This window comes from Lissotriton vulgaris, chromosome 9 (genome assembly GCF_964263255.1).
Source record: "Lissotriton vulgaris chromosome 9, aLisVul1.2, whole genome shotgun sequence".
NCBI lineage: Eukaryota > Metazoa > Chordata > Amphibia > Caudata > Salamandridae > Lissotriton > Lissotriton vulgaris.
Genome location: NC_141697.1, coordinates 553,149,253 through 553,171,049, shown reverse-complemented (window position 1 = coordinate 553,171,049; position 21,797 = coordinate 553,149,253). Strand labels below are relative to the sequence as shown.

Here is a 21,797-nt window from a genome sequence, read left to right as displayed (position 1 = left end):
GATCGGTGAGCACTAATTAGAAGATCCCTATGAGTGGGCGTCACCCAACACGGATGGGAGCGCTCGGGAGAGGTGGCCATTGGCCCCTCAGTGGGGAGGCGGTCCCGTCTAAGGGTGGGTCGCCGGAAGTAAAGGAAAGGCGGTCAAGGCCCCTTCCTTTGTAGGAGGGGTTACAGCCCCCTCCTGGGGAATTTCCCGGGGCCAGTGTCATCTGCGACGGCAGATGCGGTAAGTTGTGTGGGGTGGGGGGAGGTCCACGATACCTTCTAGATACCTCACACGAGTCTTCGAACGACCTTTAAATGGCGTCGAGTCTTAAGTGCCCCCGTCAAGTCAAGGGAAATTGTTAGTAGTTGCACTTGAGGTAAGCCTCTGTGCTGTCGCCCCTCCCAAGTGGGAGGGGTAAGTCTGGTTAGGGATCTTGACACCGGTTATGACCTTGCCGTTGGCCCTTAAACGTTAGGATGTACAATTTCAGTATTTCTAGAGAATGTTTTTGTAGGATGCTAGTTCGGCTAGGAGAACCTCTGTATTAGAGAATATGTTAAGGTTAGCCAAACATCGCAATGTGTTAATGAAATTGTACATAACATGAAACGTTTAATGTTTTAATTTTGTTTTAATAAATACGGCCGGGAGGGTCACTCCCTCCCACTTCCAAAAACTTTAAGAACTGTTTCCGGTTTCCCTCCTTTTGGGGATTGTGTTGAGAGGGGGTGGCGGGTATCTCAGCCATATGGAAAGGGGCGACCACTCGGTCCCCCCGAACGTATGGCGGAGTGCCTCGATCCCCCCGGGAAGCCATTTTTGGGCGGGAGGCGCGTCTCGGCTGGTATGCCCGAAGCGGCGTAGCCGGGGCGCGTTTTTTCCCGCCCTAGAGTGGGCTGGCCTAGACACCGACGTAGCCAGCCCCGCCCTAGGGGCAGGCAGGGGCGGGTTTACGCCCGCCCTGAAGACGGATAAAAAGAGACGCAAGACCAGAAGACGTCCTCTTGTTCTTGTGCTCCGAAGCTGCACCTCCTCGCTACACGTGAGCTCGGGACAGAACGAAGAGCCAATTTTGACCCACCCACCAGCCCCTGAGGACAGCCAGTTGATTTGTAATAAAGTGAATTTATAAGTATGTTTTCCGTTTCGTTTACAGGCTGTGAAGGTATCAGTTTGATGTTGAGCATAATAAAGAATGGTGAATGTCGTGTAGGTTTCTACGATTAAAATGATTTGATATAGTGTTGTATTTTTAAGCATGCTCTTTCGGTCGTAGCGACCAATGTTTACATAGGTTTGAGTAAGAATTGTCGTATTTATTTTTTGGTAGGCGGTAAGGTCATGATCGGTGAGCACTAATTAGAAGATCCCTATGAGTGGGCGTCACCCAACACGGATGGGAGCGCTCGGGAGAGGTGGCCATTGGCCCCTCAGTGGGGAGGCGGTCCCGTCTAAGGGTGGGTCGCCGGAAGTAAAGGAAAGGCGGTCAAGGCCCCTTCCTTTGTAGGAGGGGTTACAGCCCCCTCCTGGGGAATTTCCCGGGGCCAGTGTCATCTGCGACGGCAGATGCGGTAAGTTGTGTGGGGTGGGGGGAGGTCCACGATACCTTCTAGATACCTCACACGAGTCTTCGAACGACCTTTAAATGGCGTCGAGTCTTAAGTGCCCCCGTCAAGTCAAGGGAAATTGTTAGTAGTTGCACTTGAGGTAAGCCTCTGTGCTGTCGCCCCTCCCAAGTGGGAGGGGTAAGTCTGGTTAGGGATCTTGACACCGGTTATGACCTTGCCGTTGGCCCTTAAACGTTAGGATGTACAATTTCAGTATTTCTAGAGAATGTTTTTGTAGGATGCTAGTTCGGCTAGGAGAACCTCTGTATTAGAGAATATGTTAAGGTTAGCCAAACATCGCAATGTGTTAATGAAATTGTACATAACATGAAACGTTTAATGTTTTAATTTTGTTTTAATAAATACGGCCGGGAGGGTCACTCCCTCCCACTTCCAAAAACTTTAAGAACTGTTTCCGGTTTCCCTCCTTTTGGGGATTGTGTTGAGAGGGGGTGGCGGGTATCTCAGCCATATGTCTCCCCTAAATTGTAGGCCTGTCCGCCCTGGAGTCATGGAATGTAGATCCTAATCTCTAGTGGGACCATGATTCGGCCCAAGAGGCCAACTGTCAAAACCTCCTATCTATTCCATCCAACCTTCAAATGGCAGTGGTTTGTCGCTCCCATTGTATGTCCATGGCTTATGGCTGTTGCTTGGGAATACGCAGTTGTGCTCCCTCAAAACCTGATATCCCCTCGAGCCAGACACCATGGCACACAAGTCTCTGAGAGCATATGAATACCCTTATTCTATAAGTGGCATTACAAAGCAAGTTATGGCATTATGACCTTTATCACTGGATAGGGTTTGGCACAGCAAATCCATTGATAGGAAACATCATGGGGCTGATACACTGCAATCCACTATTGCAGTCTGAATTAGTGTCAAACACTTCCCCATGATAACTTAAGGGAAAAGCAAGCTTCATGGGTATTGAAAACACACACAGGTATTCCTCACTGCCTGGGTGCACGTGCTCTTGTGCTTACCTACAATGTCAGGTTAGACACATAGGGCCCAATTCACAGAACTCATTTAGGACAAAAGACAGGCACTTACTCATTTTGGTATTCACAGAAGGCACTTACTCATTTCGGTATTCACAGAAGTTAGGACACCTAACTTTAGGACTCCTAAATTCCTTCTGTGAATATCGAAAGTCTTAAAGTTAGGATTTTTCCCAGTTACGGAGTAGTAAAGTTAGGACTCCTATCTTTAGGACTCCTAAACTGAGAAAAATCCAAACTTTAAGACTTTCGGTATTCACAGAAGGCATTTAGGAGTCCTAAAGTTAGAACTCCTAACTTTAGGACTCCTAAATTAAGAAAAATCCTCACTTTAAGACTTTCGGTATTCACAGCAGGCATTTATGAGTCCTAAAGTTAGGAGTCCTAACTTTGCTACTCCTAAACTGAGACAAATCCTAACTTTAAGACTTTCAGTATTCACAGAAGGCATTTAGGAGTCCTAAAGTTAGGAGTCCTAACTTTAGTACTCCTAAACTGAGAAAAATCCCAACTTTAAGTCTTTCGGTATTCACAGAAGGCATTTAGGAGTCCTAAAGTTAGGACTCCTAACTTCTGTGAATACCAAAATGAGTAAATGCCTTCTGTGAATAACAAAATGAATAAGTGCCTTCTGTGCATACCAAAATGGTAGTAAATTTAGGATTTTGTCTTAAGTTAGTTCTGTGAATCGGGCCCAATGTCCCCGGGATCAGAGGTTCTAGTGCATCCACACCAGTCAGCAACGACAGACTGGACATGGGTTTAACTAATACGGGGGTCGGCATGCATGTCCTGAGATGGCAGGCTGCACATGCAATCATAGGCACCGTAGGTACTGGTGCGCATCACAGCGGCCTGCACGGGCTGGCGGCTGCTCATGAGTTTACTCATTATAAATGCCAGTGCGCACACACCAGCCTGCCATGACAATCTGGGCACATGGGTTTACCCAGTCCCTATCACCTTTAAGGAGCAACAATGCACACCCCGGTCTGTAATGCCACATCGGGCCCATGAACTAAGCAAGGCCCAGCACCTTAGGTGAGAGTGCGCGAATACCACCCTGGCCTGACCAACTGGACACAGGTTGACTCCTTATGGGTGTGATTATGCACACCCGGCCTGTGGCAGCATGCTGGACATATTTCCACTAGCACCATGGGTGCAACCACGTGGACACAGGCCTGTCAGGTGTTAAAACACTGGGATGCAGGTATGCACTCACCGGCCAGTGATGGCAGGCCAGGCACCTATCCAAAATGCCATAAGTGTAAGGGTGCAACCTGAAGCCTGCAACTGCAGGTTGGACATGAGTGTTGAGCAGCATAAGGGCCCTTGCATACACCCAGGCCTGCAATGTCAGGCTTGGCACATTGTTAAAACCCCACTGGGGCAAGTGTGCACTCCCAGATCTGCCTTGGCAGACCTGAAGATGATCCAGAATGTTGTGTCAGTGCCTCTTCCTAGCTTTTGTAGAAAGGCACACGCACTCCCACACTTCCACACTGCCTTGACGGTGAGGACACGCTCAGAGCCCTGAGATCCCACGAGAGAATCAGCAACACACCAGGAGTATCCTCATGGGAAGAGCGGAATTCCAAGGCAGGGGAAGCTTTCATGGGATGTTCCTGTCTACCCGGGCAGGGAACATCCATATGTACCCACCCAGCCTTCAGCCTACTACCCTGCGCCCTTCAGGAATACCCCGGGGGTGTGCCGTTCTGGTGTAGGAGGACCCAATCAAGTTCGGTTGAGACGTACGTGATGCCAACCTGGTAAGGTGTGCAATGGCTCCCCACAAGCCTTCTAGGACAGGCCAAATCACGATTGACAGGCTATCCAGTGGGTGGCACACTTACTGCACCGTCCCCCTACTAGCCAGTGTCAAACCCACCTAGGGTGTTTGTAGTACCTGTTTACAGGGCACACAGAGGTATGGCATCTTAACCCATCTAGTGTGGGTGGGTGCAGAGCAGGAATATCGATGGAGAAATATCGTGGGACATTAACATCCCAGCAGAAATATTGTTTGGAAGAAATATCGACAACAAAAATATAGATGACAAGAATATCGACTGACAAGTAAGAAATATTGATTACAAGAATATAGTTGTAATAAATGTCGTTTACAAAAATATAGTTGACAAAAATATCGATTTATTAATAATCTTATGTATTTTAGTGTTTTTAATAAGAATTGTTTGTCATTTTATTATATGTTTTAGAATTTTTCTGGTTAATAATTTATTTTAAGTTTAATTTTGCGTTATTAGTTCCGTAGCGGGTTGTGGGTTTATAGGGGAATAGGGTGGGAAGTAATTTAATTATATAAAATTAATTGATTAATTAATGTGTTCATTTATTAATTAATAATAGTTTAATAATTAGTTGTTAATTAATTTCAATTAGTCAATTAATAATTATGTTAATTGTTTAATAAATTTGTGGTGTGTGTTGTGGTGTTTATAAGTGTAAATGGTGTAAAATGTGGTAAGTAATTAATGTTTTATTGATAAATTATTACATATTTTAAAATTATTACCATTAATTATTTAGTAATTATTAATTGTAATTGTGTAATTAATTTAGGAGTGTGTTGTGGTGTTTATATGTGTAAATGACGTGAAAGCTGGTAAGTAATTATTGTTTTATTCATTAATTATTAAATAATAATACATTAATTTTCATTAATTTATTAGTAAATGATAAATGTAATTTTGTAATTAATTTTAGGTGTGTGTTGTGGATATTATAGTGCTAAAAATGTGTAATTAATTATTTGTTATTATGTTTGTTAATAATAATATATTTACATTTATATATTAATTATGTTAAAATTGGAAATTCAATTTAATAAAAATGTTGCTAGTTTTGTTTTTTATTGTTTTGGGATCCTGCGCTTTTCCTACTCTTGCACTCACTGGAGTGGGAATAATCATTTTTACCCCTACGCTATCCAGCGCTTTCCCTACTGCTGCACTCACTGGAGTGGAATAGTAATTTTTACCCCTACGCTATCCAGCGCTTTCCCTACTGTTGCACTTACTGGAGTGGAATAGTAATTTTTACCCCTACGCTATCCAGCGCTTTCCCTACTGTTGCACTCTCTGGAGTGGGAATAGTAATTTTTACCCCTGCGGTATCCAGCGCTTTCCCTACTGTTGCACTCTCTGGAGTGGGAATAGTAATTTTTACCCCTCCGCTATCCAGCGGTTTCCCTACTGTTGCACTCACTGGAGTGGGAATAGTATTTTTTACCCCTATGCTATCCAGCGCTTTCCCTACTGTTTCACTCACTGGAGTGGGAATAGTAATTTTTACCCCTACGCTATCCAGCGCTTTCCCTACTGTTGCACTCAGTGGAGTGGGAATAGTACATTTTACCCCTCCGCTATACAGTGCTTTCCCTACTGTTGCACTCACTTGAGTGGGAATAGTAACTTTTTACCCCTACGCTATCCAGCGCTTTTCCAACTGTTGCACTCACTGGAGTGGGAATAGTACATTTTACCCCTAAGCTATCCAGCCCTTTCCCTACTGTTGCACTCACTTGAGTGGAAATAGTAACTTTTTACCCCTACGCTATCCAGCGCTTTCCCTACTGTTGCTCTCACTGGAGTGGGAATATTAATTTTTACACTCCCGCTATCCAATATTTTAACTACTAATGTTTTTATTTTAATATTAAATGTATGTATATTTTTTTAATAGTTTAATGTGGTAATTAAATATAGAAAATTTTATTTTATTTAAAATTATTTATATATGTTTTTATTTTATGTTTATATAATTAGTAAAGTAAATAAATTAAAGATATCAGTTAATAAAATGTATTTAAGTAAATATATATATATATATGTACACATTTTTGTGTCTATATCTATTAAATTAAGTTTATTTTTTATAATTAGTTAAAATATATATTTTAGTTAATTTGTTAATAATAATAATAATTAATTAATTTAATTTAAGTTATGTTATTTTTTAAGGTCGATATTTTTTACATCGATATTTTTGAGTCAATATTATTGTACTTACCTGTTTAAGTATAGGGAGTCGATATTTTTGTAATCAATGTATTTACATCCATATTTTTGTTGACTATATTTTTGTTTTCGATATTTAAACATGGAAGCGTGTGGGTGAGGTGGGCGTGCTCAACTTCCTTCTGTAGTACTGTTAGAAGGGGCCCAGATTTCTTTAAGGTCAAGTGGAGAGAGTCAGCAAAGACTAGGAGAAAAAAGCTAAAAGTTTTGGGATAATTTACCCAAAGAAGGGACTTGTCTAACAGGAACCAACAACAGAGGAGTCTAACAATGAGTGAAGACAGTCATCGATCTGCTGGTCCCCATTAAACGTCGACGAATAGTTGGATCTGTTGTCCCAATACCCTGTGCGGAAAACTGATTTATGTCGTATACAGTGGTATATGCGAAATTGCACAGACCAAAGTTAAACTATTGTATATTTCCTTGTATATAAGTATTGCATAATTTCTGTTCACTTTTGCGCCGCCAGCACTGAGCACTAAATGTCACATAATTGCACCTTTTTCACTTATTGTACAGCCTTTGTGATAATTACAAAAAGAGTATTTGTGAATGACTATAATTCATAAAATAGTGCATAAATACATAATTGGTGTTGGATTCTGATTGTACACTACATATAATTATGAGTGACTAAAAGAAATGTGTTACACCCGAAGGAACCAATTGTTGTAATATTGGTCCCCATTAAAAGCAAGACTAATACCAGATTGAAACCCTTGGCTTGGTGGTTCTTTGTTATGTTATGTTATGTTATGTTATTATGAGCTTGTAGAGCGCGTTATCACCCAGGGGAATCTAAGAGCTATCAGCGGACACACAACACCAGTAAGGACACAGAACCACCCGATCACAGGGGCCATCATGCCTCTACAAACAGCACAGTCTTCAGATTCTTCCTAAAGAGGAGGAGATTGGTTTCTTTCTTAAGTTTAGCTGGCAGGTGGTTCCATGCCAGAGGGACAGTGCTCGAAAAGGCTCTGCCACCCTTAGAAACAAGGTTGAACCGAGGACATATCAGGTTACATGCCTCAGCAGACCGAAGGGTCCTACTTGGCCTGTAGTTAGTAAGTCGGTCCTTGATATAAGTGGGGGCTGAGCCATAGATAGCCTTGTGTACAATACATAGGCTCTTACATTTTGCTCTCTGGGCGATTGGCAGCCAATGAAAGTCCTGTAGTAGGGGCGTTGCCCGGGTTTTCCTAGGTGTGTTGAAAATAAATCTGGCAGCATCATTCATCACAACCTGGAGCCTAGCCAGGAGGTTTTTTGGTAGGCCAAAATATAAGGAATTGCCGTAGTCCAGTCGTGCCAGAATTATGGCAGATACCGCTAGCCTGAGAGTGGAGAACAACAACAGTGAAGATAATTTCCAGAGTTGGCGCAGTAGACCAACACATATGCCCACCACCGCCGACACCTACTGTGTCATGGATAGCAGGGCATCGATTCTGATGCCCAGACTCTTTACTACTATTGCCGGTTCTGGCAGAGGCCCCAATTCGGCTTGCCAGAACAGATCACTCAAGGGATTGGCAGCTGTAGTAACTGCCAGGACTACAGTTTCATCCGGATTTATTTTTAAAGAATTGTTCGACATCCAGTTGATGGTAAACCTGAGAATGCCTTGCATTCTCAGGTGAGCCATAGATGAATGTTCAATCTGGATCAGAATTTGCATATAGTCGGCATAGTTATAGACCTTACAGTCCATCCGGTTCAATGCTGCTATCATAGGCTGCAGATATACATTAAAAATCAAGGGTGAAAGAGCTGAGCCCTGGGGTACACCACAAGTTAGCTTGGCTGGTTTAGACACCAGATCCGCAAGTTGAACTCGCTGTGAGCGGTCTTTGAGAAAGGAAGTGAGCCAGGCCAGGACCGTGCCCTGAATCCCTTGATCCTTTATCCGCGATAGTAATCGGCTATGATTAACGGTGTCAAACGCCGCGGATAAGTCCAAGAGGACCAGGGCACATGGGGCTTTTTTGTCAGCCTTAAGTCTCAGGTCATCCAGCACGGAGAGCATCACTAATTCCGTGCTGTGATGAGCTCTGAAACCCGCCTGATTGGGCTCGAGCCTTCTAGGAAGTGGGTGAGGGAATGCAGAACATGCTGCTCTAGAATTTTAGCTAAAAAAGGCAGCTGAGAGATAGGCCTAAAGTTCTTTAGGTTTTTTGGATCAGCGCCTGGTTTCTTTAAAAGAGGGACCACCCGTGCTTCCTTGAAATTGGAGGGGACAAGTCCCGTCTCCAAGGAGTGGTTCAAAAGGGCGAGAACTGCATCCTCCAACCCCGAGGGTTTGAGGAATTCAAAGACCTCCAACAGCAATGTCAGAGGTGGGAACGGAGGTGAAGGATGATATTTAATCCTGAATGGAAAAACAGACATAAACAAATTATCCAAAAGTAAAAAAAGGTCAAAAAAGCGGTAAAATCAGCTTATTTTATTAATAAATTAAGGTCTGCAGCTAATTTTCCAAATTAACTGTTAAAGGTAGTAAGAGATCTTAGTTCTCCACTAGTTCAACAAGCCTTGGAGAACTCTCAAAGTTTTTTGCAATAGTGTTGCTACCTATTTCAGGTACAAGATTCTGAAGATCTTTTCGGAATTTTTTAAGATTGAGGACAGGCAGGCGCCCATGCTAACAGAATGTGACTCCATTAATTGGACCCCTAATGGTATTTTCTTCACGTTGTCCCCCATATACGCCTTGAAAGTAAAAGCTCTTATTTCACCCATTAGATCTGGCTCTCCAGATGAACTTGTGGCAGATCTAATTGCAGCCTTCTTGGAGAAGATTTATAATCAGGTTCTTGAGTCAGGAGTGTTCCCCCAGTGCTGGAAAGAGACAACTATAATACCCAATAAAGAAGAAACTGAATGAGGATCCAGGAGACTTAAATAGCCTTCACCCGATTTCTCTCCTGCCCACTCTGGTCAAAATTCTTGAGAAGTGCATCAAATAAGCATTTGCTCAGTTCCTGATGACTTACTATCTTCTGGACCCATCTCAGAATGGGTTCCGGAGTAGCCACAGCACTGAATTGGAACTGATTGCTGCACCAGATTCTTTTTTCTGCCAGGTGGATCAAGGATACTCAGCTATCTTGGTTAGGCTTGATCTGTCCTAGGTCTTCTATAAAATATCTCCATCTCGTTTGATGCAAAGATTGCAACAGGGTGGGTTGAGGGTCTCTGCGTTAAAACGTTTCAAATCCTTTCTTGAGAATAGAAACCAAAGTGACAGCAGCAGGGACTACAGGGCTAAACCTTTCCAACTTCCTTGTGGAGTCCCGCAGGGGTCATCCCTCCGACCGACTTTGTGCAATCTTTATGTGGCCCCATTGGCAAAATTGGTGTGATTCTTCGCATTCCAGGGGTTGTCCTATGCAGAAGACAACAAAATCATTGTCTCTATATCTGACAACAGGGCGCTGCTGGCGAACAAGTTCAAGTCCTGTACGACTGAAATTTGTTCCTGGATGAAGGAGAACTGGCTAAAACTGAACAAGAGAAGACTAATATTGTTGTCTTTGGGGCGGATAACTATGTGTGGTCGAAGCTCTGGTGGCCTAAGACATGCAACCATTTACCCACCCCTGTGGCCACCACTAAACATCTTGGAGTGATTTTTGATAACACCTGTATCGTTGGCTCTCAGGTCAACAGGATGGTGAGCTACGGCTTCTTCATTATTAAGATCCTGAAGAAGATTGTTCCCTTCTCAGCTGGGGAATTAAGTGTTTCAGAGGTCATTGCTCTTATTACATTTCACATTTACTACTGTAACGCTTTAAATACCAACCAGTACTCTCTGAACAAACTTCAGGTCATCCAAAATGCGGCTGCATGGGAGATTCTGGATGTTCTCAAACATCTTTCTGTTGGGGAGGGATTGGGGTCACTTTACTGGTTACGAGTGAGGAAGCGGGTAATTTCAAAGCTCTATGCATGATCTATAAGGTTTTTCACCAGTAGGGTCCATGGCACTTGAGAACCACTTTCAAATAGTATTATCCAAATAGACAACTTAGACATGCAGCACAGAGGAAGGTGACTCTTCTCAGGTTTCCAGAGGCTAGATGGGACGCCGTACATTTTTGGTGGCAGAGGTCAGGTTATGATACACACTATCTATAAATATTGAAAGTCTGAATTCTTACTCTGTGTTTCGCAATCATCTTAAAACCAGATTTTTTCTCTCAACCTTAATGATGCTCTTGCTGTCTCAGCCTGTTTGTTTTTGACTGGTGCTAGCACTTTGATGCCTTTCTGGCTTAATGCGCTCTATAAATCTTAAATACAAATACCTTTCTGAATCATGCCTTTAGAGTGCATCTCTACTGATGCATGGGGTATCTACATACTTAAGAATGGGGCTCAGGAGATGTTCTTCTATAAGTCACACATGACTGAATAAATAGATGATAGAGTAATCAAGCAACTGAGTTCATACAGGTGCTTGAGTTTCAGCTCCCGAGGCCCAATGCATGTCCCTCCCACATTGGTTTTCAAACATATTGATTCTGAGTCCCCTAGTGGAGGATAATTTAATTGTGCTATCCGTCACAAAAGGACGTACATATTTTCAAACAATTATTACCCCAAATTTAAAATATTTTAAGCAAGCTAAAACCTACACGAATGAGGCTTGAGGCTCTGGCTTATATAGATAAAACTGATGCACAATAGAGCTTTCCATTTATTACAAATTAGTGTATGTGTAGCAGCTAGTCAAGCATTTAAAGGAGATTGCGAGCATAAGGGAAACATTTTAAAAATAGTGCAAAAGTATTTTTCTGTATTACTTTTCTCTTACAATAAATCCAAGTGTACAAAGTAAAATATATTGTACGCAAATAAACTATAAATACAAATTTGCAAGATGTTGAGGAAATAATAAAAAAAATATTGTTCATTCGTATATTTCATTTTTTCACAATGGCATTCATAGCTGACAAGTGGCTACATGGCATAAGAGGCCTCTTCAGTCAGTCCTGGCATTTTAGACACAATTTTTCAAGCCCAGTTGTTGGAGCTAAAAATGTACACTATTAAAAGTCTCCAAAATGCTACATGCTGTCAGCTAAGATAGCAGACTAGTGTTGCACAAACATGGTGTTAAGCCACATCTATTTAAATATTACAGGGGATAGTCACAAGAATGTATGATAAACATCGCATATTTAGCTTAACGCAACTTTGCATGTCGCAGTCTATCTTGATAAAATAATACTGTGTTAACGTACTATTACCAACCCAGCGGCACCATGCGATAGTAGCAGGATAACATGCAAAATGACAGCACAAAAATCAACGCTACGTAGAAAAAATGTGAAACACCAAAAAAGATGCAATGTCGCAAATCGTGAGACAAAAATCAGCGACAACCAGCGACAGGCCTGCAATTCCTTACGCGTCATGCAGGAAAATGCACTATAAAAGCAACAACAAAAAAAGGACAAAGCAAACTGCATAGCCCCATGGATGCACCCGGACTGAGTGCAGAGGTCAACCCGAACCCCACAAGCCCCATGGAGGACCAGCCAGGAACCCTGTGTTTGGGGAAGGGCAAGGAGAAGAGGAAGTGGAAGACGGAGTTTGGTCCGCAGGAAGACCGGATCATCGTCACAGAGGTGATAGAACACTACCAACAACTGTTCCTCACCTCCACTGCATCATTGGCAACACAAAGGAAAATATAGCAGTCCATTGTCAACAATGTTAATGCAGTCGGAGTGTCGAGGAGGTCAATGGAGGAAGTCAAGAGGCACTGGAATGATGAGCAAAGCCCGACCAAACAGGAAGGCAGCAAAGGTGTCTGGAGGTGGGAGTCCTGCCCCACAGTAGGAGCTGAAGAAAATGGTGGTAACAGTCATCAGTGTTGGGGGCCTGGACACAACTCTATATGACCTGACCCAAGAGCAACAGGGTGAGTAACGACCAGGGACTGAGGGGGACGGGGGAGATGGGCACAATGTCACACATGCACAATCATGTGTGGCATACTGCACACGCACAATAATAGTGGAACATGTCCCTGATACCCTTGGCACACTGCAGCACACATACAAACACCAAGTTGGCCCCCATCCGCAATGTGCACAAAAGGGCCCCCTCCATATCGCCAATGCCACAACCTACCCATGCACATTTGCAAAATTCAGAAAAGCAGCAGCTCTGTGAGCCACACTGACAATGCAAGTGACACTGCATGACCGATAACATGGCTGCAGTCAAAATGATTGACATAGTGCACAAGTCGACATGGAGGTGGCCCAGTGTGGATCACATCCATAAAAGAGCAGGTCATACTCTGACACATCCATGTGCACCTACAACCCATGACGTCAAGAACACATCAGCAGACTAACAATGCACAACACCACACAACCTGCCCAAGAGCACAAATGACCCAAGTTGCAAACATCCCAGCCCCTGAAAAGCACACAAGTCAAAGGCACACTGCCTCAAAGGGATAAGGGTCTGCTAAATCAGAGCTGCAGGGGCGACTCCCCCACAATACAGCACACACACATAGCAATCACAGCACATCAACATTGACGGCAATGTGGTACAAAGTGCAACACTTACACCACAGGACAGAGGACACAACTGGTACCGCTTGTGAGTAGTAACTGGCCACTCACATCTGGCATTGCATGACACTGTGAGATGATAATGTACGAGTACGACCACACATCTGTCATGTAGTCAACATTTCCACTGTTTGCCATCAAATAGCCAGCTCCACCAATACATTCACAATGTACATTGTCATGCAGTCTTTATGTAAACATCTACAAAGTGTCAATATACATGGGAGACTCTGTTAACCTGCATCTCCCCTTTACATTGCAGAGGGACAATCAACACCTCCTGCAGAGCAGACCACAATTGTCATCAGTGATGATGAACAGGACAACCTGCACATATGCTCAGACACCCTCCAGTGGCTGATGGACAGCCTCTGCAACCCACCCCCAGGAGAAGGGCAGCCCAGCTGCCTCGAGGTGACCCCACCCCTGCACAGACCACACAGCAGGAAGCACACACCACCATGGCTGTCTCTCAGGACACCCCCGACCAACACATGGAATTCCAACGCCGCGTGTTGGGTTGCCAGTTTGAGATGGCTGATCAGCTGCAGGTGGGTTTCGAGCTTGTGGTAGCCAAACTCAGGGACCACTTACAGTCCTTAACGGACACACACTGTCCACGCAATGCTCTCAGACAATCCTTGGCTGACATCGCTGGGGCAATTATTCAGATACAAGAACTGTCTAGTCAGACAGGCACCAGCGATGAAAGCACAGAGTTTGCACAGATGCGCAGGACATTGGAGACCATGGAGCCGATGCAGGCTGGAAGTATGGCTGCCATGGCTGAACACCAGCAATATATGGGTGGGGTCTTCCATGCCTTGCAGTTCCTTATCTTGCCCTTGCTGCCACTGTACCTGTCCCAGATAACTGTTGCAGAAACTTCGACACCCACATCTCCGACCCCTGATGTGTCAGTAGAACACAGTGATGCAGCCCCATCACCTTCGCACCCTGATGCATCAGTGGCACACAGTGATGCAGCCATAACACCACCACACACACCTGACACACCGGACGCAGAAGACGTATCAGAGGAGTAAGATGTGGATGGTAATTACGGTGTGAGGAAAGAGGTAGTAGCATCCAACCCCGCCATATGGCCTGTCCCTGCCTGGTTAAGACCTATGCATCATACCATGGGACAACACCTCCCACTGTCCCCTGCAACACTCTGCAACATTCACCTGGACCCCTACATGGACTGCCATATGTGCTGTGGTTACCAATGACACAGCAATCCGGCTGCAGACTGAACTCTCCCTCTTCCAATTCACTTTTCATTCCCCAAAACACTCTGATTAGCCCACTACTGGGCTACCATGTAATGTGTGCTTGGCATGTCCATTTACAGCTCCAGCTCCGGGATTCACCCGAATGTGAATAAAACATTCAAAATCAGACAGATGTATCATGTGTATGTTCACTCAAGCATGAAAGTATGGATGGATGTAGGGACATTGATTGCATAAGAAGGTACACTCTGGTAAATGACATCAATGCGCATGTGTGACCCTCAGCCACTTGGCCAATTAGATGACTGTGAAGGTGTGCTCTAGCTGTGGCCTCATTGCACATGAACAACAATCTTGCAAACCCTCAACTTAGGCACACATCCATGTATTAAATAGGGCTGTGTGCAGATATGACAAAATCGGTAGCAGGCCAGAAGTGCTGTCCTCCATCACATGTGACAACAGAACATCTCTTCGCATACCTACTCACATACATCTGTGTGGACACAGTCTGTTTTGATGTATGACATTGCTCTACATGGCCAGGAGTTGGACAACATACTCACATTGCTGAAGACACGTAAGTGCACAGTTCTGCCAGCAACTATCCCAAACACAATGTCTGGCTCACAGAGGTGGAGCTGTCAAAAGGGACCCACCACCATTGTACAGGCGTCAGTTAGACCCTCCCTGTGTACGGACAATGCTCATTGAGGCACACAATTTGTCATTCTAATCAACACTGATCACAGTTGAACACTAGTGAAGTTGCGTAGACTTTATTAGCATATGCGTGTCACTACTGGCAAGGCAAGGGCCACAACATACAGGGAAATGCTTAAGACACTTACACCCAGCATGGGAACATGTTGAGATGCAAGAAATGGGGAGGCAAAAATGTGCACAAATCATCATGGATGTCAACGCGCTCAGCCCACCTTGCCTTGCTGGATGAGTCATGTGATGTTTTGCATGTGCTCATTGCCCTGTGTCAGGGGACACGACTCTCAGCCCATGGGATTGACAAAGTGCTGGACCACTGGACTGTGCCGATTGTCTGCTCTGCTGACAGTGAGCAGGTGAAGGGTCCTACAAGGTCAAATGTCGTACTACATTGCCATGTGTGTACTCGCCCCTCAGCAATATGTTCAAATTGGGAACATGGCCAAACGACGCTAGGCAGCTTCGCCCATGGAACTGTATCACCTTGCACAGGTGTGTGTACACACGCATTGTTCCACACACATGCATTCTGAGTCCAGTTAAATGCAGACATATCCACTGTTGTGGTGGGATATTTGAGCATTCCCCAAGATGCAACAAGGTGTGTGGACCTGTGCTGTGGGTGACAATCAAATGTGGTTGCCAGAACGTAGTTACTGGCCCATGAATGTGAGCGCAATTTCATGGGCAATCTGTTCCAGTAGTACGTTGTTGTCGAGTTCAAGGAACACCAGGGAGAGCCAATCCATTAACTGGTCCGGGGAGATGTGCTCAGACCACGCCGTTTCACCAATCCACAACACAGACCAAAAGGGGAGCGCCTCGATGTTGTCACTGCACATGAGGAGTTGTGCAATCTCCCATGCACAACTGCCAGCACATACGCCAAAGATCAATGCATCCCATGTATTGGTATTCCAGTGATACTCCTGTTCGTGGGCCAACAGGGGGCACACTGTCAAGTCATAATCCAATTCAGCTACCGCTGTGTTTGTTAGGCAGACCTCCATTGGCCATGCGAATGTGCATGATCGACAGTGGAACCAGGGCTCGAAGCAGGTGACGTAGGCAAGACGGAAACTCAGACGGTAACTAATTCGCAACACTGCCATTGGCAGTGATCCCAACAGATGCAGCATTTGTGCAAGGTACAGTTCCACATGACAGGGGTTGTGCATGTGCCCAGGATTGCCTGCCATTGTGTTTTTAGGTCTCGTAGCACCAGCAAGCATCAGACCAGCGGCTGTTCGGTGGACGATATGCCACAGCTCTGGGCAATGAGTCGTATGTTTGTGCACCGTTTGGACATATGGGTTGCTTTTTTGCCAATGTGTCAAGGGCATCCCTTGCAGATGTAGCTCGAGCAGGGAAACTTGTGTGGGGTGTGGACATGTTGGTCTTTCATTAGCGCAGTTCGTGGTGTGGGAGTCGTCAGAGGCTGGTATGGTATCTCACGCAGGGTGTGCCAGCCGCATTCAGACCCCAGGTCGGAGGTTCGGTTGTCCTTCGCCTTGTGTGTTGAGACAAAGGAGCTTTCATACCTAATTTTAGTATGACTACTGCTTGCAATTCTTAAATGTGATGTGGCCTCCTCGCTGACTTTGATGCCAGGCCTTCAATTTGGGGTGCACCAATTGCAAAACACACGCAGCAGTTGGTATGTATGAATGAGCCAACGGCCTGATTTGCCTTGCGCTCCTTGTTCAGTCTCTCTCTTTCTCTCTCTCTCCGTCATTTGATGAGTGCCTGACACACCTTCTTATCTTGGATTTTGTCTTGCAGGCTGTGACTCACAGAATGTCCAGGGAGACCTGGCCATGAATCTTCCAAATAGTTGTTTGGAGACAAATTTGATTGTGATATTTTGTTTGGGCTTTCAATGGTGAATGAATGAATCAGTTTTCTGTACTCACATGTATGTTGATTGTTGTAAAGGCGCGACATCAGGTGAATGCTTTTGTTCATGATTTTGTGAAGTTGATGTGCAATATCTTGGTCCGGGAGAGGTGGGGGGTGCCCGGGGTAGGGCCCTTGGGTGGGGGCCTGGGGGTGGTGGGGGTGGGTGTTGTGACCCTCTTGGGTGTCCGCGCTGCATGATCGTTGGCTCCATGGTATTTGTTGTTCTTCAGGTGTGGCTCTGGGCTGGGCTCCCTTTTATGGTGCAGGTTGTAGTCCAACTTTACACCAGGTCAGAGCAGGTGTTAATTTCCTGCTGCTAACGAGCCTTATCTCCTGTTTTGTGGTCTTATCGCCGATCTGGCTGGTCGTTGAGAATGTGACGGGGTGTTGTCGCACCTTTTTGCACAGGAACGCCTACTCTGCATCTCCTTAGCGATAGTTGCCAGGGTCATCTGTGGCGATGTGTTTTGCAGCTGCTATCACAGGTAAACTAGTGATATGGGCTGTTAGCACTAGATTGTGAATGGGGAGATAATTTTATCGCGACTTTGGCTGCGATAAAGTGCCAATAACTCAGCGATAGTTCCTCGAGAATATGCCCTACAGTGTTTAATCACGCAGTGCTTATCGGTTATCGCTTTCTCAAAAATAGGATTGACAACATGACATTGACAGCGGACTGTCAACCTGAAAACATCTACACTGTGATATGTTATGGGTCTTGAGGCGTTCATGCAGTGGGAGTTATAAGGATATCTCTATACAGCCAGAACATGACTGACAAAAGATGTTATTAATGGCTTGTTTCAGAGTGACTCGCAGCTGCTCTGCTTGGTTTCTCGATTTCAGTAAATCACTGCACTGTTTTTAGTGTGAAAACTGTTTGCCTGACTTCTCTACAGACATATTAAGCGTTGGCCTCTCTGAGATCTAGTCACTTTCCCCTGGGGGCGTGGACCACAGTTTGAGGACCAGTGATTAAATTAGACTCGGATTTCGAGAGATGCCGCTTTTTTCCGAATCAGTTATCATCTTACACCTGTGTTGTAATAATTTTGGATTACATTTCTTGTAGAGATTAATCTCTAGTAATCAAAAATTCATGCATATTCAGATGCAGTATTCCATTTATATTAGTTTATTTAATTATGCTATATATACCGTGGAAAACGGCCAGCCAGTGGTATTTCCCCCTTCAACGGCGGTGTGGAAGGTTAGGGTTTTCTCAAAGCTGTGCATTTCAAGAAAACAGGTAAAATTACTTTTGAAACATAAATCGATATTTTCATCGATTAAATTGAAAACAGAAAAGAAACAGAAGGTCAGGGGAAAATAATAAGAGGGACAATTAATGAAAAACGATTAGTTCTTCACAGACATTAATGAGCAAACGGAAGAAAATAAAGGAATACGGAAGAGAAGACGTGTACATGTTATTATATTGAAAATGCAATAGTAATGAATGTGTGCTCAGGGTTTTGGTTACTCTACTATTGGCAATGTAGTGATCGTGCAAGCAGTATTACTCCCTAAAAAATGAAGCAAGAGTGATCATTTCTCTAAAGTATGCCTACTCTATCCAATGTTGTAGTTAATAGTAAATCGTGTATTGTGGAGGAGGTTTACTCGCCACGGATAAGTACCAAACATAAGACTCACCTGTAGGGACAAAGATGCCAGCCATAATGATTATCCCAGCCAAGGAAAGGCTGCATGCCTGGGCGGCGCGTCGACCAATAAAACTCATTGTAAGTACAGAGATGGCCTTACAAGGGATGTCAACAGATCCAAAGGTTACCTGGACTAGATAAATGCTGAGTCCAAAGCTTTGTAGGTCTGTGGCCAGACCATAATAGGCAAAGGCGGTGGAGAACCTGGGATGGAGAAGCACACAGATGGTCACATGATCTGGATGCCCCAGAGTTTCTAGTACATACAAACGTGTGGACACAATAGGGCAGACATGAGAAGAGGATAGAGAAAGTCATCATGAGTCCAGGACCCAATTTTGAATGACATAAGTTTGTAAAGCCTTGTAACAACTAATATATATATATATATATATATATATATATATATATATATATATATATATATATATATATATATATATATATATATATATTCACTGAAAAAACCATAGGTTATAGACCATATATAGTTAGGAATTAGCATTTACAAAACCTTATTTTACTCACACAAAACATTGAAATTTGCATTTATAGTTAGTTGCACTAACTATATATCGCGCACCCGCAATCCACTGCTGATCATGTCACATATTACATCATTCATGACATGGTCAGTGACATCACTGATGACATCACTGATGACATCTCAAATGACATCACTGATGACATCACTGATGACATCTCAAATGACATCACTGATGACATCACTGATCACATCACTGATGACATCATTCATGTGATAATACGATGAACCTCTTCAGACTCTAATATAACCTTAGATACACTCAGTGTAAACAGACACTCACAGACTGTCACTCATCCATGGAGTTACTCACACACCTAGTCAGTCATGCAAAGAATCAATCACACCTCCATTTCCTCAACTAAACAGTTATACACACCTTACTTATTCAAACATATACTAACACATATTTACTCTCTTATACAATCCCTGATACAAGTTCACAATGATCCATACAGCCACTCACACATTTACTGGCTCTTATGCACAGTTATTTATATATGTCAACTCTCACATGTACTGTGTTTTACATACGTACTTACTTTGACATGTAGCACTGAGATATCCATTCACTCACCAATACACTGATGCACACAGTCAACCGCCCATACAGCTGTTTCCACATGCACTTTTGAACCCATACATCTAGTGAATCAACTGCTCACACATCTATGCACAGAGTCATATGGCTGAGATACCCGCCACCCCCTCTCAACACAATCCCCAAGGATGGGAAACCGGAAACAGTTCTGAACTTTTGGAAGACGGGAGGGAGTGACCCTCCCGGCCGTATTTATTAAAATATGAAACAAAATTAAAACATTAAAATAACAGTTTCATATTATGTACAATTTCATTACCACATTGCGATGTTTGGCTAACCTTAACATATTCTCTAATACAAAGGTTCTCCTAGCCGAACTAACATCCTACAAAACATTAACTTGAAATTTTGAAATTGTACATCCTAACGTTTAAGGGCCAACGGCAAGGTCGTAACCGGTGTCAAGATCCCTAAACCAGAAATATCCCCCTCACTTGTGAGGGGCGACCGCACAGAGGTGTACCTCAAGTGCAACTACCAATTTCCCTTGACTTGACGGGGGCCCCAATAAACTCGACGCCACTTAAAGGTCGTCCGAGGACTCGTGTGAGGTATCTAGAAGGTAGCGTAGACCCCCCCCCAAACCCCACACAACTTACCACATCTGCCGTCGCAGATGTCCTGGCCCCGGGAAATTCCCCAGGAGGGGGCTGTAGCCCCTCCTACCCAGGAAGGGGCCTTGACCGCCGTTCCTTTCCTTTCGGCGGCCCATCCTTAGAAGGGACCGCCTCCCCGTTGAGGGGCCAATGGCCACCTCCCTCGAGCGCTCCCATCCGTAATGGGTGACGCCCACTCATAGGGATCTTCCAATTAGTGCTCACTGATCATGACCTTACCGCCACAGGCCGGATAGTTGACCGGCTATCCGGACCCCCCACAACACTCCTACCTAAAGGTCATGTCTTAAAGTCTTTAGCCAAGCTATCAAGTCTCCTATGAGTAACTCGTTCCCCACCCGGGACAAATGAACACCATCCCCCAAATACATACTGTCACCAGTAATACAACCATGCGAAATAGAATGCAGTGTATTGGAACGGAACAATCTACTCACTTTGTTATTAATTTTCCTTACTGAATGATTCAGAGCAGAAACAGAAATAGCCCCCCGCCATACTTTTCGTGGGATCATATGGGACCATGCAATTGTGCACCCTGGAACTCTCCTCTCTAACCAACTTACAGTGGAAAGCATCGCCTCAAGAAGAAGTCGTCTACCAGTGGTGACCAAATCATTGCCCCCGAGATGTACTATGACTATAGACGGCGGTGACCTCGTCCGCCCTAGCAAACCCTCGAAAAATGATTGAAACTGGTCAATACAGAGTCCGCCCCTTCCGTAGAAGGACACACTGTACCCGTATTCCCCAGCCACGTGAATCATGTCACCTGCTTTGAATACGTCCGCGGCACGCCTCATGTATGAGTGGCCCACGACCCACACCTCCTTTTTCACAGCCGGTGATGTCTGACCGCTGGCCCGGTGTTGGGTCGACTGCATAGTCCGCCCCGCCTCGTAGGCTTGCGCAACTGAAACCAAACAAAAACAAGAAGCGTGAGTACATCATTACAGCTTCATAACATGTGCAATCGCACATACCTTTTATAACAATTGGAGGACCAACGCCCCACACGTTTAACTTGTTCGACATTCAGACCCCTGGCTGTAGCCTCTGTAGCAGCCCCTATCCGAAAGGAATGGGTCCCAAACTCGCCCGGGTTCAAGCCCGCAGCGGCAATCGACATCGCAAGCACCCGCTGAAACTGAAACCTCGTCAGTGGGGTGGCGTCAGCGTGTCTCAACAAAGTCCCCCCCCATGATGCCACCCTTTGTGCTAAATACTCCTCTACACAACTCACCGGGCA

The 21,797-nt window shown here is 44.5% G+C and overlaps 1 protein-coding gene across 1 annotated transcript in view; it reads right to left on the bottom strand.

The window, feature by feature from the left end:
* The window catches only part of LOC147691771 (solute carrier family 22 member 6-A-like), a 475,311-nt gene that overhangs the window by 63,769 nt on the left and 389,745 nt on the right, over positions 1-21,797 (bottom strand). The window contains exon 7 of the mRNA XM_086938064.1: positions 18,773-18,987. Within this exon, the coding sequence (XP_086794190.1) occupies positions 18,773-18,987 (215 nt within the window). The remainder of the gene's footprint in view (positions 1-18,772; positions 18,988-21,797) is intronic.